The following is a 25,322-nucleotide window of genomic DNA, read 5'->3' as shown; positions in this document are numbered from 1 at the left end:
TATGAAAACGAAAACGTCCCCACACCTGTGTTTAATTATGCTGCTCACGTGATCCCTGAGCCAACTAATTGTTATTCAACTCATATCTCTCTAGTTCCGATGAAATAAGCTGCTATCATTCTTCATTGTCCAGTTAAAGTTCAACTCTGATTTTCCTGTTCTCAGATTTTTTTTTTTTTAACATTTCCCCGCCAAAAAATTAAAATAAAAAAGAAAATAAATTTATTGAAAAAAAAATTGCGGCTTCATTTATATCACACAGTTTAAAATTTTTCCAGTTGCAGTGGGTGAAAACCAAATACAGGAATCTCAAACATTGCATTTCCGTAATACGGGAATTCAATTTTGAAGATTTGGGGACAAAGTTTCACAAAATTATTGCATTTTTTTTGATAACTAGAATTATGGTTTAAAAAATTGCTTGGTACCCCTTCCGTACCGAAAAAAAACCAAAAAAAAAAAAAAAACCTTTCCTATTAGGACTACTCAAGAACTAATTTATATGTCTGTGTATTATGTCCATAAATTGTGTGTATTCTTTGGTCTAGTTCCCTGTTTTGCTGGATAAAAAACCCGAGTTTCTGGGAATAAAAATCTTGCTGTCCACGCCTAAGACAGACTAATTCAGTGGGGGAGTGGGGGGGGGAAAGACCATAAAAGTTCTTCAGATCACTGGCGTAATTCAAACCCGGGCATTTTTCTCCCAGTGTGGAAAGTTGGTTGGTTCGTTGTTGCATGGTCTTATTCGCATCAGCAACTTAGACTATATTGCGCCCCATTATAATATGTCATAAATTGCGTGTATTTGTGATAGATTTGCTGTTTGCTGGACGAAAATCCTCCCCCCCCCCAGTTTCTAGGAAAAAAAACCACGCTACCCTCGCCCGAGACCGGCTAAATCAATACGTTGTGAAAAAGGCCCATAAAAATTCTTCGCATCATTGACGAAATTCGAGCTCAGGTCTTTTCTACCTGGTGTGTGGCGGACGGTGGTTATACCAACTGTGCTACTACCCACGAGGGCAGAACTCTTGCTCAAAAGGTTGCCTTCCGAATAGACTGTACAATCAGGTGTGGCTTTGAAAATCTGTAGCAACCAGCTTATTCTCTCGAACTTTCATTTTCAACTTGATGAGATAATGAATAAAATGGAAGCCTGGCTTTCTGCTCAAAGTGAGGAGTTCCATTCGAGAGGCCTGAAAGAACTTATCCACAGACGGGAAAAATGTTTAGATCTGGAATGTAGCCACATAGAGAAGGACAAAATTGATAGCCAAATTTCAAATCTCTAATATTTCTAAGTGAGAATAATACTTATTGACTGCCCCTCGCTCTGGATGCAGCGTTTCCCAACATTAGTAAATAAACAAATCGTTCTTTCAAACGTGATGTTAAAGTGTTTAATTAATTTAATGTAACTTTTATAGTATTTGCTTTTTTCTGTCCTTTTAAAAGAAGCCATTAGCTCATTCTAAATTCTTTTCTCTTTTATAGGGAAAGCCTTCGATATCACCTACGTACGGTTGAAATTCCACACCAGCAGGCCGGAAAGTTTTGCCATCTACAAGCGAACCAGGGAGGACGGTCATTGGATTCCTTATCAGTATTACAGCGGGACTTGCCCGACCACCTATAACATTGGCGAAGGTTCCTATGTCAGCAAGGGTGACGAAACTGCTGCGCTTTGTACCAAGGAATTTAGCGACATCTCACCTCTGACCGGTGGCAACGTGGCCTTCAGTACCTTGGAGGGAAGGCCGAGCGCATACAACTTTGAAAACAGTCCAGTACTTCAGGTATGTGTGCAAGACTACATAAGTGTTTCTCTATACGACTGTATTTTATTTTAACCTCTTAACAAGCATAGGGCCAGATCACAAATCTGAAATAACTTCTGACGCTTGCGAAGTTATTATCCACCGTTCTCCCTCTGTGAGTCTTTGTAGAAATGTACGATGCCCTGACACGCATTTCAATGTTTTCAGGAATGGGTTACGGCCACCGATATCCGCATCACTTTGACCAGGATAAACACCTTTGGAGACGAGATATTTGGCGATTCCAAAGTGCTGAAGTCCTATTATTATGGCGTTTCTGATTTTGCCGTTGGTGGCAGGTAAGTAAACCTTTTAATCTACCAATCTACTGATCTCATAAATTTTAATCGTTTTATTGTTTCGAAAAAAAATGCGACTTATTGATAGATGGACAGTTGGGATTAAAGAGAGTCATACTTGCAGGTGCAAGTGTAATGGACACGCCAGTAAATGTGCAGTTAGTAGTGGTTATGTGCAGTCTCGGGAACATCGGATGATATGTGAGTGCGAACACAACACGGCAGGACCCGACTGTGACGAATGTCTTCCTTTCTACAATGACCAGCCGTGGGGAAGAGCCACAGCTACGAATGTACACGAGTGTAAACGTAAGTGTTCTTTGCGAACCTCTTTTTATTATTTTAGGATTAAGGTGTCCTTAAAGATATGATTTCAATAGAATCAATATTGGTGCTGTGTAAGCTTTGCTTCCTTGAATTATGTTGCCAGTTTTTTCTGTCGGTTTGCCTGTATGTTGGAGGAAAAATTTCACTTTTTCGGGAGGAAAAACTTTGCTATCATCGAAATGTACTGACTAACTCGGCCACATTGTATGAAAAACTCATTAAATCTCGTCAATGAGGCGGTTCCCGCCTCATTAACGAGATTCGAATCTAGGACTTTTCTGCACAGTATAGGAGGGAAGACAATGATTTTATCCATTCTGCTACCCACAAGGACTGATCAATCTAGATAAACATTTTCCATTTTAAACTACACTAGAAAGAGCCCTCCTGGGTAGCCAATGGATATAATCGACGTTCTTCCCACACCGGCTAGAAAAAGCACAGGTTCGAATCCCATTAATGACGCAATAAATCTATATGGGTCTTTTTCACTCCTTGATTGAGGTCATTGGCCTCAGGCTTGCATAGCAAGGGCCCCGGGAAATTCGGGTTTTTAGTTCAGCAAAACGGTTGTTGTTATTTGGTTTTTCGGAGCATTAGCAACTAAGGCCATATTGCTCCGGGGATATGCGATGGTCATTCCCTGCCCTTTCCTCATCCTCTGTATTTGGTGGTCACAGGCTCGAACCCCGGTCTAATCAAGAAGCGTGTGCTACGCACTGCTGCTCCTGCCCACCTGGTTACGGAAGCATCTCAGCAAAACGGTGAAATCGACCAGAGAACATTCAATTAAATGACCCCAGGGGCTCACATCCGGTGAGTACGGTTTGGCACACCTAGGGTCCTGAGCTGGATATCATCATTCTTCTTTTTCTTGGTGATTCCCTTTCTCTCTCTCTCTCTCTCTCTCTCTCTCTCTCTCTCTCTCTCTCTCTCTCTCTCTCTCTCTCTCTCTCTCCCTCTCTCTCTCTCTCTCTCTCTCGGTAATTCAGATTTTTTTTTTTTTAGCTGGTGCAGTATAAGCCTCATGCTTCCTTGCACCGTATGGATAATAATAATAATAATAACGAACAATACATATGGAGAGGAAAATAGTTTTTTTGGCCTTCGCCCAAACCAACTAACTCGACCATCGTTTGAAAAGAAAGAAGAAATCCCATAAAAATTCCTGGAAGCGTTAACGGGTTATGAACTCAATAAGTAGAATTTCAGTAACATCAATACTGGTGCTGTGTAAGCCTTTCTTCCTTGCGTTATGTTGCCAATACTAATATTAATTTTACCACTAACGAACTTATTTAGATTTTAAATTAGGAAAATACGCCTCTGTTGTGTAATAAAATTTTTAAAGGAACAAATCAAAGAGTAAAAAAAAAGTAATCCAAATGTATCTTGAAACGAAGGAACCTAATGAACTTTTCGATCATGCATTTTCGTCATAAAAGCTTGAATCTTCAAGGGAATTTAGCATTCATGTGTGGGGGGAGGGATAAATGCATAACAAAACGAGGGAATTGTCTCGAGGGAGGTCGGAAGAAGAAGACAGCGTATGCAAATTGTTTTGCTTAAAGCTAATTGCAAACTCATAACATGTAAGAACTTGCTTTTCCAAAATAACTTCTCCGATCCAGCCTTGTGAACCTCTTTAGCATCTTTGAATCAACAGTCTTTCATTAAGCGTTTTATTCTTGGGAATTGAAAATATCGCATTTTGCGCAATCTGGTTTGTAAGGTGGGTGTTCTAATGCTATTATATCGCATTTAGTGAAATTGAATTTAAAATGGAACTCATCTGGAGATAGTTGCATGCAGCAAAATCCATGTCAGAACGTACAGCCCTTAAGTCACAGTTCAGTCTTTTGTTATAAAACTGGGACAGTATGACCAAAGTAGGTGAAACTCCAAAAAATCTCCATAGCGTCATATGGAGAGTTTTAAACAGTGCACAAATTATGACTTTGATACACTGATAAGCACCATTTTATCTTGTCACACTCCAACACAAGAACACGAGGCATAAATCTGTAAACTTAAACGGGGACTGCTGCTGCGAGCCACTAACCAAATTCTAAACATGTCGGAACTTGCATACTACTTACAAAAAATATGCGTATCGGATGTGCAATATGTTTCGTACTGTCTCATTGCCGGGAGATTTGTTATGATATATTTTTGCGAGCTTTTTTGAAGTTAACTTTAAAAATTATAGAGTGCACATGTAAGAAGAATGATTATTGTTAAATAGACCAAGCAGGATTCGATAGCCAGTTTCCAAATGATGGAAACTGGCTACCGATTTGATGGAAACCGCATTGAAACCTATGGTACATTAGTATTGCAATGGGCTGAAGGTTGAGATGAAAACAGAAGATACGTACTTATCGATGTTGAATTTTATTTTAGGAAAGATGCTGAGCTACTAGAACGAGTACAAAGAAGGGCAACGAGATTAGTGAGTGGAACAAAGGAATGCTGTTACGAAGATAGGCTTAAGTGCAAAATGCAGCGTCCGGAGACTAGGCACCTGAGAGGTGATCTGGTTGAGGTGTATAAGGCCTTGAATGGTTTGAGCATGCTGATGGGATTCTTCCTCTTGCTCAGATTCCGCACCTGAGGGGGCATAAATTCAAATTGAGGAAAGACGGTTGTAGAATAGATTTCGGGAACAAACTTCCATCTGTCGTTGTGGAAGTTGACAGCTTAAATAAATTCAAGGTTGAACTAGAAAAACTTTTGGGGTGAATGGATGGGTGAAATGGGAAGGGTTTTTTTTTTTTTTTTTGGCTGATGCTAAATAAGCTTGCTTTCTTGCATCATATGTTTCTACTAATGCTGATTCTGTAGATGTTAGCTTTGGGAAATATTATTACATGCAGAGGAAGATTATTCCGAATAACACAATGAAGGGATAAACGAAGAAGAGGAAAAGTTGTTTTTCTGAGAGTGGAGTTGAATAGTAAATGGATAGCAACTAGTTAATGCACATATTCGGACTGTTTTAGAAGAGAAACGGTAGAATTACAGATGGTAATTTAGAAAAACATCGCTCAGAAATATCAGTAGAAAAGGCATGCAGCAGAAACTTAACGCCTTTGTGATAAGGAGTGGATGAGTTTATAAAAGATCGCTCATTAGTTGACTTAGCTGTCCTCTTTTGGATAGAGTCGCTGAATTTAAGACAGCTTTTGTAATATTTCGGTAGGGCGGATTTGTGATTTGTGCGCCGTCAGTAGTTGATCATAAGAAATGCAAGGCTCAGAGTGAAAGAGAGAGCATAGTTTTTTCTCTATGCAAAGGACATTTGTAATATGGTTATGTCAAGAACGTTTAGAAGTCAGTTTTGTTCCCAGTACAGATGTCTGATCTTGTCTCGAAATCTGAGTGTTGTTGAAGATGTGTGGAAACAGTAGGTTTATTTTGCGCAAAAAAAAAAAAAGACAAAAAAAGAAGGCGACCTAGGTTTAGGATTGGCGTTAGCCAAGCGTTTCTTCTCCTATTGGAAAATTACTCGTACTTGAAGATCAACATTTAAGGAAATTATGGTAAATATTCAAGGAGTTGGTAAATATTCAATGATTTTCCTGCTTGAGGAATTTTAGCATTCGTTGACAAGTTAAAAGACAGAGCGCCATCTGTACGTTGAATGTGAGAAAAACATACTTGGTATAAAATTTGGGCTTAAGTATGAAATTTAAATGCGCTTTTTTTTTTTTTTTTTTTAATTTATTTGAAATGAAGCCGGTGCGGGGTACCGGTAAAAATATTTCAGATTATGTTTCCGATAATGTGTTCAGCTTGACAGACAGCTTTTTAAAGAATAATTTTAAAATGAAAAGTTGTCTGACAGATAATGTCTTAAAATTTTAGAACTTGAAACTGATTTTAAATTTATTTCTTATGTGATCCTAAATATTTTCTTTTATTTATATTGCCATTGAAAAATTAATAATTTCTCTGCAGTTACTACGATATGATTGTGAGGCTATATCGATAAAAATTGGTAGCATACCGGTAAGAATAAAATTCTAGCTTCAGCACTGTGAAAATCTCACAAACTGAAATCTTACTTAGCTATATAATGATATCGAGCGCCATCTTATTCAATCGGAGAGAAAACTAACTATTCAATTGCCAAAAAAAAAAAAAAAAAAAAAGAAAGAAAGAAAGAGGCAGACAATAAAATGGAAAGTTGCTTAGACTTCGTTTATTATTAAACCAAAGATGATCCTTAGAAAAATTCATAGAAGTTTCTTTGCCTTTCCACAGAATTTACAAGTCAAGATTTGTTCTGGCCTGTCCTTTTGCTTAAATACATATTTTGTATTTAAGCAAATGTAATCTTAGTAATTAATTAATAAAGAATAACTTTATTAAATTAAATGATTTTTTTTTTCATTTTCTTTGATTTATAGAAGTGAAAAGATATGTAATAGTGCAATACCAAATGATCTCGCAAGGATAGTTTAGATAAACGAGAGATGAATCCCCTGGCAAAAAGATTATTTATTTTCTTCTGCAAGTATACTTCAGAAGTCAGTTTAAAGTTTTCAACTTAAGGTTTAGAAGTCTAAATAAAAAAGTTTTAGATCTAAGGTTTAAAACTCTAAAGTGATTTTAAAGCTTTTCTGCCTTAAGTTTTAAACTGTAGTTTTGATATCCAGCTGTAAACAAATTGCTATAGTATTGAAACATTTTCAGTAGCAACAGAGTCCCCACGTGGAGTAGGTTTAGTGGGAGTTCCCTTGCACACAAAAAATAATGATTCGTGTGGGTTGTGAGCGGTGGTATTAGTCATAGTTTCTTTTCACTACACCCTCTGCTGGTACCAAGAAGCATTAAAAAAAAAAAAAAAAGACTGGCTCCTGTGTGTCAAAGAAGTTAATGGTCGTGAGAATCAAGTGGGTTGTAAGGTGGGGAGAGGTGAGGGATGGGACTTGGAGAAATTAAGGAGAAAAAGATAAAAGGAAAAATTATATCACCCACGCACTGATTATATCTGTTATAAGGAATGGGCAAATTTGAAGTCAGTCTGTTGCTCTGTATCGCCAGTGGAGAATAATCCGATAAACCTATCTGTCTTCTATCTGATCAGAGTTCGTAGGTACCAATGTAAACTGATCTTGCATAGCCTTTTACTTTTAAGGGAAGGGACGTAGCAAACTTATGTTTCAAACCAAAATTTTACTCTCTGGGAAGTTCGATAAAAATATGATAAAAAAAAGAAAAAAACTTGCTGAATCCAGTAATAAATTTGATCAAGTGACCTCTTTTTATACAGAGGAAGGTTCAAGTTAAAATTTGAACCCTCAGGACTTTTTCCCAATGGGCACTGTACTTCAAGGTAGTGACAAGCAAACAATTGTTTTAAATAATGACTGATTCTTCGACCATAAACTCAACTTGGAAATATCGCCTTAATTGCTTCCTTACATCACTTTTACTTGTTGTTTTTGTTTTTTTCAAGTTGATTGCTAGTTGGGGGGGGGGGGTGACTTTTTTTTTTTTTTTTTAATTTACCTTCTCCTTTCTTTCTTTTTCCTGGCCTCTGTTCGTTGGGCAGGCAAGCATCTAATTAGTGTTATATTGAGAATAGTGGCATTGGTCCCTGGGTGGGACTGTTTTTTGTTTCACCATACAAGTATCTTGGTGGGCGAGGGGACAGGAGGTGGAATGAGCGGGCGAGCGAGAGAGAGAGAGAGAGAGAGAGAGAGAGAGAGAGAGAGAGAGAAAATTAGGTAATTGAGAAAATGAAAGTCAATATTTGTGTCACTTTAATGGGCACGTTGGCAATAACCACTTGTTTGGAGTGACAGCATTTGGAGTCCCATTATGAAGCAAGTTGAAAAGAGAGTCATACGGGCGTTGTAAAAACCAATCTTAGGGAAATGAGTCTGCAGCGACCACCGACGTTTTGTGATCTATTGTTCTCGTCTTTCCAGAATATTTCTGTTTCCTAAAAGTACCCACCCTTTAATTATACCTGTCTGGACAAAAAGAAGAGACGCCAATAGTGGCTCTTCGCTTGTCCAAGTGGCAGTCTTTACATCCTCATGTGTCAGCAGAAGCATTTGATTTTACCGGCTGCTGAACAAATACCTTCGTTGACACATAGGTCAAAGTTGAGATCTCGGTAAAAAAAAAAAAAAGAGAAAAGAACGCTGCCTCTTCACGACCTCCGAGGAGTTTCGGTAAGAACGCAGGTGTTTAGGTAAACGGAGAGGTAAAACGTTCATTTGAACCATGTGCTTCTTGCTAACCTGATGTAGCTGCGGCTCTAGGGTTTCTGAGGGAGGACGCAGTCACTCCTTTGGTGGTGATCGCTCTGATCTGTGCTCTTGAAGAAGCTCTGCACAGTCAGAAGATGGCATTGAGCAGATTCGTTCGAGTGATGATCGTAACTATTTCGATGCTTTGGGGAATTCGAGCCCAGATTACTCACGTATGGAATGGCTTTTCTTGGGAACGTAAGTTGTTTTTTTAAACAGAATTTTGAAATTATGGCGTTGTTAGTTACAACCAGTACCTGTTCTCTGACGTACTATGCGGCTGTTAAAATTTTTAAACGTTTAAATATCTTAATCATAAGATTCAGATAACCTGACCTTTCATGTCTACGTTTCTGAAAAATGATTTTAAATTAAGTAACGGGTCTGAGAAATTCACTTTTGATCAAAACACGACTGTGGTAGTTTGATTTATCTGAGAGAAGTAGCAATTAGTATTCGCATGTTTTTTTTTTTAACGTGTAGAACGATGCAAAGAAGTAAAACTTTTATTGCTTAGATAATATGCTTGTGACTTGCAAAGAAATTAGTTGGTGAATTTGTTAATTTTATTAAATTTTTGTGTATTAGTTTATATTTATCACTAGTTTCATTTTATACTTAACCAATTTCAATTAGTACTAGAGGGCCGTTAAGGAAAACTTCGCCACCGAGATTACGTCAACTTAGAAAACTTCGAGTTTTATATCGTTAATAATACTTATAATAATGCATTAAAGATTATTATTATTATAAGAAGGAAGACAATTTTTTTTCTCGAATTATGAGCCGTAGTTTATTGCGCAGGCGTGTGATTTTCCTTTTGGCTTGGCTAGCAGTGCCGTACCTAGACTTCTCTCGAACCCGAGCATAATATTCATTTGGGCCTCCTCGCAAAAATTATAGATGGAATTTGTAAAATTTCAAAAAAAAAAAAAAAAAGGAAACACCCAAAAATTATTCAAATCATAATTATTTATTTAAACTTAAACAACTAGTATATTATTTATATATACTTAGAAGTTTTCACATCATTACCTTACGATATTTACTTGATATGAATTTGTCTATAACGTCTGATGTTTTTATATCTTTTAGTACATCTTGTTCTGACATAATGGCCAATTATTGCTCATGAATGCGTTTTAATCATTTTGAGGCTTGAAAAACTCCTCTCTCTTCAGATGCAACCGTAATTGGCAATTTTAATAATATCTGTAGAGATGTGGGGATATAATTCAACTAATAAATTAATAAATAAATAAGTTAACTAACAAATAAATGTCAACCAATTTTTTTTTTTTTTCTTTTAAAACATGTTGCAAAGATTGGATTTTTTGATGTAACTCTTTGGCATTGATGTCGCTGCTCCTGTCTTCATCAGTAAGAATTTCTTCAAGGTGTTGACATTTTGTTTCTATTGGACTTATAAATAAATTCAAGAAGTTTTCTGATTTTAGAATAACATGAAAATCCGAGGATATTTCATTAATCTAATCAAATCTTTCTTGTAAGCTAATGATAATTACATCAATCATTATACTAAAAAATTCAATTTCGAACCTTTTGGTTGGAAACTCAGAAACTCGCATCTAGGTAAACATAGAAACTCGCACTTCTGGTAATACCAATGGTACTTCCAACTCAATTGCAATGTCCATAGTTTTATCCATGCACAATTTAAATCCTGATGTTCTAAATTCATTTAGTTGACTAAGAGCACATTCTATCAATATAATTGCAGTGTTCATATCATTTGCACTACTTTGCATGGCTTTACTTTATTTATAATACTCAGTGTTTCATACCAAACAACTACATTTACATTAAATTTAAGAATTAATTTCTATTAACAAACCTTGTATTTCAGACTGCAATTTTGCATCTTTTCCTTTGGCCTGTTTCTTGGTTTCATTTAATACAGTTTCATAACTAACTGATATCGTTGGCACTACACTTAGGGTGGTAGAAAATTAAAAAAACCTGGGACTAATTGTGCAGTCAGATATGAAATTTTTAGAGCAGTGCAGACAGGCTGCCAGAACAGGTCATGGGGTATTGTCAATGATATACAGGAATTTTGCTAGTAGGGAAAAGGAGGTGATTATCCCTTTGTATAAAGCAATGGTCAGGCCACTCCTTGAGTACTGCATACAGGTCTGGAGGCCTCATTTTAGGAAGGATGTAGAGTTGCTTGAGCGAGTACAGAGAAGGGCAACAAGATTGGTAAGAGGAATGAAGGGGTCCTCTTATGAAGAAAGGCTTAAGTTCTGAAAATTGCAGCATCTGGAGACTAGGCACCTGCGATGATCTGATTGAGGTGTATAAGGCCTTGAATGGGTGGAGCAGACTCAATTGTGATGGGGTTCTTCTTCCTCAGATTACAAACCTGAGGGGACATAAATTCAAATTAAGGAAAGACAATTACTGATGTGCAGAAATTTACCTTTAGCGAGTGGTTGATTGCTGGAACAAACTTCCACCTGTTGTGGAAGTTTTTATTTAAGCTATCAACTTCCACCTGTTGTGGAAGTTGATAGCTTAAATAAATTCAAGGAGGAACTGGAGAAACTTTTAGAGGGAATGAATGTGTGAAATTTTATTTTTGGCTGAAATTTCTGTTGTGAGCTTTTGTCCACATTCAGAAATGGTCCTTCTATTACTTGTCTTTACCATTAGCATTAGTAGAGCCATATGATGCAAGAAAGAAAGCTTATGCAGCATCAGCCAAAAAGAAAAAAAAAAAAAACTGCTCCCATTTCACCGCTCTGTTTGTTCCAAATACCTGTCCAGCTCAGCCTTAAATTTATTTAGGCTATCAACTTCCACAACAAAAAATGGAAATCTGTTCCACCAACCAACTACCCGCTGGCTAAAGGCAAATTTCTGCACATCTATTCTACATATGTCTTTCCTCGATTTGAATTCTGAGCAAGAGGAACAATCCCATCATCATTGAGCATGCCCAAACCATTCAAAGCTTTATACACCTCAATCAGATTACCTCGCAGGTGCCTAGTCTCTGGACACTGTAATTTGCAAAACTTAAGCCTTTCTTTGTAAGAACAACCCATTGTTCCATTCACTAATCTTGTTGCCCTTCTCTATACTCGTTCCAGCAGCTCTACATCCTTCTTAAAATGAGGCCTCCAGACCTGTATACAGAAATCAAGGTGTGGTCTGGCCATTGCCTTATACAAGGGGATAATCACCTTCTTATCTGGCGCCTCCGTAGCCAGGTGGGAAGGAGCAGCAGTGCGTAGCACACGCTTCTTGATTATACCGGGGTTCGAGCCCGTCACCACCAAATACGGAGAATGCGGAAAGGTCAGGGAATGACCACCGCATATCCCGGAACAATATGGCCTTAGTTGCTAATGCTCCTAAAAACCAAAATAACTAACTAACTAACTAACCTTCTTATCTAGAGAAATTCTTGTATATCATTGACAAGACACCATAAGCTATTCTTGCAGACCATCTGCACTGCTCAGAAAACTTCATATTCGCCTGCACAATTACCCGCAGGTCCTTTTCGTTCTTTACCACTGTCAGTGTAGTACCACAGAGTTTATACGTTACTCTGGGGCTACTGCTTCCCATAAGCAGTACTTTACATTTGTCAATGTTAAACTTCATTTGCCACCTCTCAGCCCATCTGCTCAACTTTTCCAGATCCTGTTGCAGAAGCATATTGTCATTAGTGTCCTTAACAACCCTGCCAACCTTCATATTGTCTGCAAACTTGGACATTAAGCTTGATATACCATCATCAATATCATTTATAAATACAGAAAACAACAATGGACGAAACACTGAACCATGAGGGACTCCACTAATAACATTAGTCCACGATGAGCAGTGCCCATTGATTACCACTCTCTGTTTTCTCCCACTCAACCATCCCTTTATCCATAGCAGCAATTTGCCTCCAATGCCACACTTCTCCAATTTCTTCAGCAGTCGTCCATGTGCAACAGTATCAAAAGCCTTTCAAAGATCCAAATATATCATATCAAAGTTATTCCCCACATCCAGTTCCTTTGTGACCACATCATAGTATCCAATAAAATTGGTCAGGCAAGACTTTCCCCTAACAAAACCATGGTGTGTCCGAGCTATAACTGAAGTCTTGTCTAGATGATCCTGCAGTGCTTCTTTAACCAGTGCTTCCATTAATTTTCCTGGAACAGAAGTTAAACTCACAGGTCTATAATTACTTATGTCAGCCTTTGATCCTCCTTTGTGCATTGGAGTTACATTTGCACATCTCCAGTCTTTGGGTACCTCCCCTGAGTCCAAAGAAGCTCTCATAATTATGGCTAAGGGTTTGCTTACTTCCTTTGCTGCCTCCTTTAATATAACTGGATAGATCCCATCCATCCCAGGTGCCTTTTTTATGTTTATCTTCAACAATTTCTCCTCCACTTTACTCTCAGTTATTACAAAATCATCTAGCTCACTGCCACAGTTTAACTCACTTCTGGCATTCCCCTCCCTGAATAACTCCTTATGTGTGAATGTAGATGCAAAATACTCATTTAGTTTGTTAGCCACCTGAGCAGGATCATCAACAGTTGAACCATCAATATACAGTGGACCAATCTGAGTCATCCCTTTCCTTCTAGAGTTTACATAGGTAAAGAACTCTTTGTTGTTGTTTTTTTTTTGCATCCTTTGCCAAAGATTTCTCATAATCTGCCTCTGCCTGCCTAACCTCCTTTGTGACTTGGTTACAAACCAGCTTATATCTATCGTAGGCTTCCATGTTACCCATTAATTTATATGTATCCCATGCATTTTTCTTCTCTGCCACATGTCTGATTAGTTCATCTGACATCCATTTAGGCCTAAACCTTGAACAATATTTGTTAGTTGGTATGTAAAGCCTACTAGCTTCCAAGATTAATTCTTTGAATGCTTCCCATTTTGAATTTGCTGTTGGTAACATCATCAGTTGGTTCCACTGTATAGAATTTAAATACTGTCTCAGACCACCATAGTCGCCTTTATGAAAACAAAAACTCTTCCCTTTACCCCTGATGGTAGTTACCTCTTTGAGTAAATCCCACTTCAGCACACTGTGATCACTGCAACCTAGTGGTTCCTTTATCTGCAGATTCTTAATGCATGAAGAATCACTACTGATAATCAGATCAAGAGTATTACTCCCTCTAGTTGCCTCCCGAACATGCTGATGTAGAAAACAATCATCCAATAAGTCCACAATAGCCTTGCTAGTGTTGGATTGACCAACCCACAAATTCCAGTCAATATTCGGGAAATTTAAATCTCCCATTATAAGACTCTCTGATTTACTGGCCCACTCTATTTCCCTGTACAGTTTCTTATTATATTCATCAGAGTCATTAGGCCTATAACACACTCCTACTCTCAATTTTGATCTCCCAATACTTATGTCACACCAAACTGACTTGACACTGCACTGTCCAGCGCTGTCGACTGGCTTCAGTTCCTTGGATTTTATGTGTTTCTTAACTAATAGCATAACCCCTCCTCCCTTCCTATTCTGTCTATCCTTTCTGTACACTTGTACTCCCCAAATTCCAGTTCTGCATTCCTTATATCTGTGTGACACCACGTCTCTGATATCCCAACAATATCTGCCTTTGATGTTTTGAGCAATACCTCAAATTCATCAAATTTATTTCCCGCACTCCTAGCATTGGTGTATACGCAAGTATACATGCACGTGTTCCTGTTCTTAGCCACGCTAACACAACCCATGTGTTTACTTGTACCGCAATGACTCCCAGCAGTCTCTGAAATACCTTGCATCTTGTTTTCCAGGCTGCTGCTCATTCCAATAGAAGCAATGCAAGAATCACTTTCACCTCTGCCAGTGGCTACTGTTAATCTATTAGTCCTTGTATCCCCCCCAAGCTAGAAATTTTCCGGCCCACCTAACACTGCCTCGATAGCATCAGCAAATATTCTTGCACCCTTTCTATTTAAGTATATCCCATCCCTGTAGAAGCAGTCTCTCCTGTTAACAACTTTTCTAATAGCATTAAAAATTTATGATTATGCCTTGGTCTTATGGCTGAATCTTTGAAGTAGATCATGCCCATGGCTGCATACATATGTTAGCACATCATTGAGAGGGCTGAGGAGATAACTCCCAATAACATTTTATTTATATTATATAATTGTACTATCATGTGTTGGTACCTGCAAAAGCTACCAATATGGAATGTACAACAGCCCACCTCTTGTACTTTATACATTGGTCAAATTTCTGGGTGCAACATTTTGGGTGTAAAACTGTTTTTTTTTTTTTTTTTTTTTTTTTGAATTCTCATTTTGTTCTGATTGAAAATGAAGAAGTAACCGTTGTTGATGCAAGTATACACAGCTGTGGGATGAAGTCATCCATCACAACATCATTGTTGGTGCTACTTTGAGGGGCATTTGTACTGCAGGTGATGACTTACTTCTAATCCCATATTAACAGAAGCTCAAATTGCTGCTGAAGTTCTAAAATGAAACAGATGTCTTGCAGGTGATAGTGAAGGCTAATTATGACATCCTAGAAAATGGTGCTTTAGCTACAGTAATTGTCACATGTTTAAACACAGTTAAGCTTTTCGTTGTTCTGAGGCATGTATTCCGAGGTGGCATACCAGATGAAATAGCTTTTCTTTATAACTTGATTGCAGGATATGGTAAAAAGAAAAAAAAAAATGTAATTCAGATTAATTAGTATTAGTAATGGCCGCATGGTGCAAGAAAGCCTATGGCCTATGCTGCACCAGCCAAAAAAAAAAAAAAAAAAAATCCAAATAAAACAATGATAAAAAAAAAAAAAAATAATAATTAATAAAAGAAAAGGAAATTAAACCTGTCATCCTATGCGCTTCCCTCACCCGAAGGTACTATCCAGATGACCTTTGAATTTCCCCAAACTGTCAGTCTCAGCCTCTACCACCCATGTAGGCAACTTATTCCAGTAATTTATAACTCGCTGGCTAAAATAAAACTTCTTGCAGTCCAATCTAAACATTTTCCCCCGTAACTTGAATTTATTCCCCCTAGTTCTAGCATCATTTATAATCTTGAAAATTTCATCCTCATTCATTTTACTGATGCCTCTTAGAGCCTTAAACACCTCAATCAAATCTCCTCTAAGGTGTCTAGTTTCCAAACTCTGCAACCCACATATTTGAAGTCTTTCTTCATAAAGACGCCCTTTTGCCAATCTCACCAGTCGAGTTACCCGTCTTTGCACCCTTTCAAGAAGCTTGATGTCTTTCTTTAGGTGCAGCCTCCATACTTGAACTCAGTATTCCAAGTGTGGTCTAACAAAAGCCTTATATAATGGGATTATCACGTTCCTATCTCTACTTGCAAATGTTCGATAGATCATCGATAGGACACCATGTGTTCTCCTTGCAACTGTTTACAATGCTCAGAGAATTTCATGTCTGACCGTATCGTAACACCCAAGTCCCTTTCCTCCAGTACTGGGTTTAGTTGATGATAGGTGGAACAGGACCAGGGTATGTCTGCCAGGGCAAAGGTTGATGACGTTGTAGAGCGGATATCATCTTTTAAGGGCACAAAAGGTGATATAGTTGTACACGTTGGCACTAATGATATTAACAGTAGGAGACCAGCGGAAAACAAGTACAGGTCACTGTTGAAAAAAAGCCGTGAATTAGGGTTGAATTTGAAAGTGTCTGCAATTCTGCCCAGACACGATAGCAGGGAGTATATGATGAGAGCCCTGTCGATCAATTCGGCCCTGGAAAGATTGTGCAAGGCTCAAGGGGTAGAATTTTTTTCAGCCTGCTCTGTACTTGTTAACAGGAGTGACTGCTTCTACAGGGATGGGATACACTTAAATAGAAAGGGTGCAAGAATGTTTGCTGATGCTATCGAGGCAGTGTTAGGTGGGTCGGAAAACTGCTAGTTTGGGGGGATACAAGGATTAATAGATTAACAGTAGCCACTGGCAGAGGTGAAAGTGATTCTTGCACTGCTTCTATTGGAATGAGCCCCGGCCTGGAAAATAAGCTGCAGGATAGTTCAGAGACTGCTGGGAATCATTAGGGTACAAATAAACACATAGGTTGTGTTAGGGTAGCTAAGAAAAAGAACAGGTGCGTGTATACTTGCGTGTACACCAATGCTAGGAGTTTAGTAAATAAATTTGATGAATTTGAGGTATTGCTAAAAACATCAAAGGCAGATATTGTGGGGATTTCAGAGACGTGGTGTCACACAGATATAAGGAATGCAGAATTGGAATTTGGGGAGTACAATGTCTACGGAAAGGATAGACAGGGTAGGAAGGGAGGAGGGGGTTATGCTATTAGTTAAGAAATATTTAAATCAAAGGAAGTGAAGCCAGTCGACATTGCTGGACAGTGCAGTGTCGAGTAAGTTTGGTGTGACATAAGCATTGGGAGATCAAAATTGAGAGTAGGAGTGTGCTATAGGCCTAATGACTCTGATGAATATAATAAGAAACTGTACGGGGAAATAGAGTGGGCCAGTAAATCAGAGAGTCTTATAATGGGGGACTTTAATTTCCCAGATATTGACTGGAATTTGGGGGCTGGTCACTCACACACTAGCAAGGCTTTTGTGGATTTATTGGATGATTGTTTTCTACATCAGCATGTTCGGGAGGCAACTAGAGGGAGTAATACTCTTGATTTGATTATCAGTAGTGATTCTTCATGCAGGTAAATGAACCACTAGGTGGCAGTGATCACAGTGTGCTGAAGTGGGATTTACTCAAAGAGGTAACTACCATTAGGGGTAAAGGGAAGGGTTATTGCTTTCGTAAAGGCGACTACGATGGACTGAGAGAGTATTTAAATTCTATACAGTGGGACCAACTGATGATGTTACCAACAACAAATTCAAAATGGGAAGCATTCAAAGATCTTATCTTGGAAGCTACTAGGCTTTACATACCAACTAAGAAATATTGTTCAAGGTTTAGGCCTAAGTGGATGTCAGATTAACTAATGAGACATATGGCAGAGAAAAAAATGCATGGGATACATACAAATTAACACGTGACACAGAAGCCTATGATAGATACAAGTTGATCTGTAACCAAGTTACAAAGGAGGTTAGGCAGGCGAAGGCAGATTACGAGAAATCTTTGGCAAGGGATGCAAAGAAAAACAGCAAAGAGTTCTTTACTTATGTAAACTCTAGAAGGAAGGGGATGAATCAGATTGGTCCACTTGATATCGATGGGACCAATCTGATTGGTTGGTCCACTTGATATCGATGGGACCAATCTGATTGGTTCGTCCACTTGATATCGATGGGTCAACTGTTGATGATCCTGCTCAGGTAGCTAACAAACTGAATGAATATTTTGCATCGCCATTCACACATGAGGAGTTATTCAGTGAGGGGAATGCCAGAGGTGTATTCAACTCTGGCAGTAAGCTAGAGAATCTTGTAATAACTGAGAGTAAAGTGGAGGAGAAATTGTTGAAGATAAATACAAGAAAGGCACCTGGGGTGAATGGGATCTATCCAGTTATATTAAAGGAAGCAGCAAAGGAAGTAAGCCAACCCTTAGCCATAATTATGAGAGCTTCCTTGGACTCAGGGGAAGTACCCATGGACTGGAGATGTGCAAATGTAACCACAATTCACAAAGGAGGATCAAGGGGCGACACAAATAATTATAGACCTGTTAGTTTAACTTCTGTTCCTGGAAAATTGGAGGCACTGGTTAAAGAAGCACTGCAGGATCACCTAGACAAGACTTCAGTCATAGATCAGACACAGCATGGTTTTGTTAAGGGGAAGTCTTCCTGACCAATTTGATTGGATACTATGATACAGTCACAAAAGAACTGGATGCAGGGAATAACTTTGATATTATATACTTGGATCTTAGAAAGGCTTTTGATACTGTTGCACATGGAAGACTGCTGCACAAATTGGAGCAGTGTGGCATTGGAGGCAAATTGCTGCTATGGATAAAGGGGTGGTTGAGCGGGAGAAGACAGAGAGTGGTAATCAATGGACACTGCTCATCGTGGACTAATGTTATTAGTGAAGTCCCTCAGGGTTCAGTATTGGGTCCATTATTGTTTTCTGTATTTATAAATGATATTGATGATGGTATATCAAGCTTAATGTCCAAGTTTGCAGACGATACGAAGGTTGGCAGGGTTGTCAAGGACACTACTGACACTATGCTACTGCAACAGGATCTAGAAAGGTTGAGCAGATGGGCTTCGAGGTGGCAAATGAAGTTTAACATTGACAAATGTAAAGTACTACATATGGGAAACAGCAACCTCAGAGCAACGTATCAACTCTGTGGTACTACACTGACAGTGGTAGTGAATGAAAGGGACCTGGGGGTGGTTGTGAAGGCAGATAAGAAGTTTTCTGAGTAGTGCAGACGGGCTGCAAGAGTAGCTCATGGTGTATTGTCGATGATATATAGATATTTTTCTAGCAGGGATAAGGAGGTGATTATTCCCTTGTATAAGGCAATGGTCAGACCATACCTAGAGTACTGTATACAGGTCTGGAGGCCTCATTTCAAGAAGGATGTAGAGATGCTGGAACGAGTACAGAGAAGGGCAACAAGATTAGTGAATGGAACAAAGGGGTGGTCTTACGAAGAAAGACTTAAGTTTTGCAAATTACAGTGTCTGGAGACTAGGCACCGGCGAGGTGATCTGATAGAGTTGTATAAAGCCTTGAATAGTTTGAGCATGCTCAATGCTGATGGAATTCTTCCTCTTGCTCAGAATAATCACCTGAGAGGGTATAAATTCAAATTGAGAAAAGACAGATGTAGGATAGACGTGAGGAAATTTTCCTTTAGCCAGCAGGTGGTTGGTTGGTGAAATAGACTTCCATCCCTTGTCGTGGCAGTTGATAGCCTAGATAAGTTTAAGGCTCAGCTGGGGACAGGTATTTCGAACGAACAGAGGGGTGAAGTGGAAGTGGTTATTTTTTATTTATTTATTTATTTATTTATTTTTTTTTTTTTGGCTGATGCTGCATAAGCTTGCTTTCTTGCATCAAATGCCTCTACTAATGCTAAATGCTAAAATGCTAGTTGAACTCCACCAAGTGAATAAGTTATTTTGGGATTACTGTTTCCCAGGTGTAATACCTTACACTTTGTTGGATTAAAGCATAGCTGCCATTTTTCTGACCATTCCTGAAGTATATCTAGGTCTCTCTAAAGAAGCTTAGCTTGACAGTGATCATTAACTACTCTACCAATTTTAACATCATCTTCAAATTTAGACATCACGCCCTCTATCCCTTCATTGATGTCGTTTATGAAAATTAAAAACAACAGTGGTCCTAATATTGATCCTTGGGGAACCCCACTTCTTACATCAACCCAATCTGAGGAATATCCATTTATCACAACCCTCTGCCTCCTGCCATGAAGCCATCCTGCTATCCATCTAAGGATTTTCCCAATGATTCCAACCTGTTCCAGCTTATAAAGCAACCGCTCATGTGGGACTGAGTCAAAAGCTTTGCTGAAATCTAAATAAACAGTGTTGAAATTATTCCCTAAATCCAGCTCGTGAGTGACCCTTTCAAAATAGTGAACCAGATTTGTTAAACATGATTTTCCCTTTACAAAACCATGCTGAGTATCCTTGAGAATTTCAATTCGATCCAAATGATCGTGAATTCCACCCTTGATCACTGCCTCCATGATTTTCCCTACCACTGAAGTCAGACTGACAGGTCGATAATTTCCCACTTCACTCTTAGAGCCACCCTTATGTATGGGAGATACATTGGCACTTTTCCAATCCAAGGGAATCTCCCCAGAGTCTAGTGATGCTCGCATAATTAGCCTCAATGGTTCAATTCACTCACTTGCCGCCTCCCTTAAGATTATAGGGTATATTCCATCTACTCCAGGAGCCTTACTGGCCTGTAGGCTCGAAAGTTTTTTCATTAAATAACCTTGCGAAATTTCAATATGATTAATTACATATTTTTCAACTTCGCTTCCACAACTTCCCATTGCCACAAAATGTTTTTCATTTGTAAATATCGATGCAAAATAACTGTTGAGTTCATCTGCAACGGCAGCTGGTGTATTTAATACTATCCTCTTTTCCTTACGTAAAGGTCTGATCTGGTTTGTCCTGCTCTTCTTGGCATTTATATATGTGAAGAATTCCTTAACCCCCTCCCCCCCCTCTTTGCTCTGTTTCCTAGTGATTTCTCATAATCTGCCTTTGCCTGTCAAACCTTTTCTGTGGCTCTATTACAGATCATCTTGTAGCTGTTATAGGTTTCAGTACTTTTTATGCTCTGTAACCTTTCCATGCCACCTTTTTCTGCTCAGGTAATGTGGCAACTTCACTATTCATCCAACTTGGAACCCTCCTCGTGGAGTATTTTTTTTAATGGTAAATACGCATTCAAGGCATCTGTGATTAATGTTTTAAAAGCATACCACAGTTCAAATGTATTCATTCTCTATACGATATCTACCCAGTTAATAGAGGCCATGTAGTACCTTAAGGCACCGTAATTTCCTTTTCTGAAATTAAAACCCATTCCTTTGCCTTTTGCTGCTGCTACCTCTCTCATCATCATCCACCATAGAACTCCGTGATCACTTCCTGCTACTGGTTCCTCTACTGTCAGCCCCATTATGTCATCTGATTCATGGGTGATGATAGAGTGGGCCAGTAAATCAGAGTCTTGTAATGGGGGATTTTAATTTCCCGAATATTGACTGGAATTTGTGGGTTGGTCACTCACACACTAACAAGGCTTTTGTGGATTTATTGGATGATTGTTTTCAGTAGTGATTCTTATCAGTAGTGATTCTTCATGCATTAAGAATCTGCAGATAAAGGAACCACTAGGTGGCAGTGATCACAGTGTGCTGAAGCGGGATTTACTCAAAGAGGTAACTACCATCAGGGGTAAAGGGAAGAGTTTTTGCTTTCGTAAAGGCAACTATGGTGGTCTGAGACAGTATTTAAATTCTATACAGTGGGACCAACTGATGATGTTACCAACAGCAAATTCAAAATGGGAAGCATTCAAAGAACTTATCTTGGAAGCTACTAGGCTTTACATACCAACTAACAAATATTGTTCAAGGTTTAGGCCTAAATGGATGTCAGATGAACTAATGAGACATATGGCAGAGAAGAAAAATGCATGGGATACATATAAATTAATGGGTGACATGGAAGCCTATGATAGATATAAGCTGGTCTGTAACCAAGTCACAAAGGAGATTAGGCAGGCAAAGGCAGATTATGAGAAATCCTTGGCAAAGGATGCAAAGAAAAACAGAAAAGAGTTGTTTACCTATGTAAACTCTAAAAGGAAAGGGATGAATCAGATTGGTCCACTGGATATTGATGGTTCAACAGTTGAGGATCCTGCTCAGGTGGCTAACAAACTAAATGAGTATTTTGCATCTACATTCACACATGAGGAGTTATTCAGGAAGGGGAATGCCAGAGGTGAAGTAAACTCTGGCAGTGAGCTAGATGATTTTATAATAACTGAGAGGAAAGTGGAGGAGAAATTGTTGAGGATAAACATAAAAAAGGCACCCGGTGTGGATGGGATCTATCCAGTTATATTAAAGGAGGCAGCAAAGGAAGTAAGCGAACCCTTAGCCATAATTATGAGAGCTTCTTTGGACTCAGGGGAGGTACCCAAAGACTGGAGATGTGCAAATGTAACTCCAATTCACAAAGGAGGATCAAAGGCTGACATAAGTAATTATAGACCTGTGAGTTTAACTTCTGTTCCAGGAAAATTAATGGAAGCACTGGTTAAAGAAGCACTGCAGGATCATCTAGACAAGACTTCAGTTATAGCTCGGACACACCATGGTTTTGTTAGGGGAAAGTCTTGCCTGACCAATTTTATTGGATACTATGATGTGGTCACAAAGGAACTGGATGTGGGGAATAACTTTGATATGATATATTTGGATCTTTGAAAGGCTTTTGATACTGTTGCACATGGAAGACTGCTGCATAAAATGGAGCAGTATGGCATTGGAGGCAAATTGCTGCTATAGATGAAGGGGTGGTTGAGGGGGAGAAGACAGAGTGGTAATCAATGGACACTGCTCATCGTGGACTAATGTTATTAGTGGAGTCCCTCAGGGTTCGGTGTTGGGTCCATTGTTGTTTTCTGTATTTATAAATGATATTGATGATGGTACATTAAGCTTAATGTCCAAGTTTTCAGACGATACAAAGGTTGGCAGGGTTGTTAAGGATACTACTGATGCCATGCTGCTGTATCAGGATCTGGAAAGGCTGAGCAGATGAGCTCAGAGGTGGCAAATGAAGTTTAAAATTGACAAATGTAAAGTATTACATATGGGAAACAGTAACCCCAGAGCAACGTATCAACTCTTTGGTACTACACTGACAGTGGCAGAGAATGAAAAGGACCTGGGGGTAATTGTGCAGGCAGATATGAAGTTCTCTGAGCAGTGCAGACGGGCTGCAAGAGTAGCTCATGGTGTCTTCTCAATGATATACAGGAATTTTTCTAGTAGGGATAAGGAGGTGATTATTCCCTTGTATAAAGCAATGGACAGGCCACACCTTGAGTACTGTATACAGGTCTGGAGGCCTCATTTCAAGAAGGATGTAGAGATGCTGGAACGAGTACAGAGAAGGGCAACAAGATTAGTGAATGGAACAAGGGTTGCTCTTACGAAGAAAGGCTTAAGTTTTACAAATTACAGTGTCTGGTGACTACTCACCAGCGAGGTGATCTGATAGAGGTGTATAAAGCCTTGAATAGTTTGAGCATGCTGAATGCCGATGGAATTCTTCCTCTTGCTCAGAATAATCACCTGAGAGGGCATAAATTCAAATTTAGGAAAGACAGATGTAGGAAAGATGTGTGGAAATTTGCCTCTAGCCAGCGTGTAGTTGGTTGGTGGAAGACTTCCATTCCTTGATGTGGAAGTTGATAGCCCAAATAAATTTAAGGCTCAGCTGGACAAGTATTTCAAATGAACGGAGGGGTGAAATTGGAGTGGTGTTTTTTTTTTTTTTTTTTCTGCTGATGCTGCATAAGCTTGCTTTCTTGCATCATATGCCTCTACTAATGCTAACCAGTTGAAACAGTCCCATACCATCAGACTACCTCCCCAAACTTCAGTTGGGGAGGCAGTCTGATGGTATGGGACTGTTTCAACAGGCAGCAAACTCGCAAGATTTTTATTGGAATGTCTGAGCCAATACACATGTCGGTGACTGTGTATGGGATGATGGTATGGGACTGTTTCACAGGCAGCAGACCCATACGATTTACATTGGAATGTCTGAGCCGATACACATGTGTGAGCGACTCTTGGCAGTACACAATATTCGTAGTAGGAGTGTCCAAATATTTTTGGTCATAGAGTGTATAAGTGTAGAACAAAAGTTGTATCTATTGTGTACAGGGTGTGGGACTGTTTTCTAACACTATGTAGACAAGGCCTGGTTTTGGTTGTCCATAGGCTGGGAGGAACTTCTGCACAGCAATTACAACACCTGAGATAAGAGAAAAATTGTAGACCATGGATATTTGCAGAAATCAGACTTGATTTAGAGATTGGGAGTACTAGGGTCTCCCTATTTCTCCATCTGGGAGGACTAGGGTCTCCCAATATACACTGTGCTGCCACTTTATTAGGTACACCTACCTTGTAGTGTGTTTAGCCTTCAAAACAGCCCGAATTCATCTAGGCATGAATTGAACAAGCTGCTAAAAACGTTGTGCAGGAATGGAGTACTATGCAGACATTTGTGTGTCACGCAGTTCTTTGAGATTCGACGGAGGTGTAGGCCTGCAGCGAACAGCCCTTTCCAGCTTATCCCACAGATGTTCAATAGGATTGAGATCCTCGGACTGAGCGGGCCACTGCAGCAAAGAAAAGTTATTGTCATGTTCCTGGAACCATTCCATAGTGATTCGGGCTTTGTGCACCGGCGCATTATCCTGCTGAAAGTAACCATCTGACTGAGGATAAATTGTCAACACTAATAGATGCACTTGGTCAGCAACGATGTTTAGGTATGATATGGCATTAAGACCTGAATCTATGAGTATCAATGGACCTGAATCTACGTGTACAGGTCTTAATGATTCAGGTCTGAATCATTAAGACCTGAATCTACGTGTACCAAGAAACATTCCCCACACCATAACACTGCCTCCACCACCTTGCACAGTAGTCATCAGACATGACGGGTCCACGGATTCATGTTGTTTTCACCAAACTCTTAGCCTTCCATCAACATGATGCACCAGGAACTTCGAGTCGTCAGACCAAGCAATTGTTTTCCAATCCTTGATAGTCCAGTGTTGGTGTTGCTGTGCCCACATGCTTTCTTGTTCTTCATTGATAACAAAGTTACACGATGTGGCAGTCAGCTGTTGTATTAGCATTAGTAGAGGCATATGATGCAAGAAAGCAAGCTTATTCAGCATCAGCCAAAAAAAAAAAAAAAAAAAACCCACTCCCATTTCACCCCTCCGTTCGTTCAAAATACCTGTCCAGTTGAGCCTTAAATTTGTTTAGGCTATCAACTTCAACAACAAGTGATGGAAGTCGGTTCCACCAACCAACCACC

General features: G+C 39.1%; 1 protein-coding gene across 1 annotated transcript in view; it reads left to right on the top strand.

Moving 5' to 3' along the window:
• The window catches only part of LanB2 (laminin subunit gamma-1), a 166,945-nt gene that overhangs the window by 76,940 nt on the left and 64,683 nt on the right, over positions 1–25,322 (top strand). Inside the window, exons 2-4 of the mRNA XM_090375827.1 lie at positions 1,495–1,796; positions 1,986–2,116; positions 2,241–2,425. Coding sequence (XP_090231953.1) covers positions 1,495–1,796; positions 1,986–2,116; positions 2,241–2,425 — 618 coding nt within the window. The remainder of the gene's footprint in view (positions 1–1,494; positions 1,797–1,985; positions 2,117–2,240; positions 2,426–25,322) is intronic.

Source organism: Mastigoproctus giganteus, chromosome 6 (assembly GCF_048544385.1).
Source record: "Mastigoproctus giganteus isolate SK-2022 chromosome 6, ASM4854438v1, whole genome shotgun sequence".
In the NCBI taxonomy this organism is placed as follows: Eukaryota; Metazoa; Arthropoda; class Arachnida; order Uropygi; family Thelyphonidae; genus Mastigoproctus; species Mastigoproctus giganteus.
The sequence above is the reverse complement of the archived record's forward strand: the minus strand, read 5'-3'. Positions and strand labels throughout refer to the sequence as shown.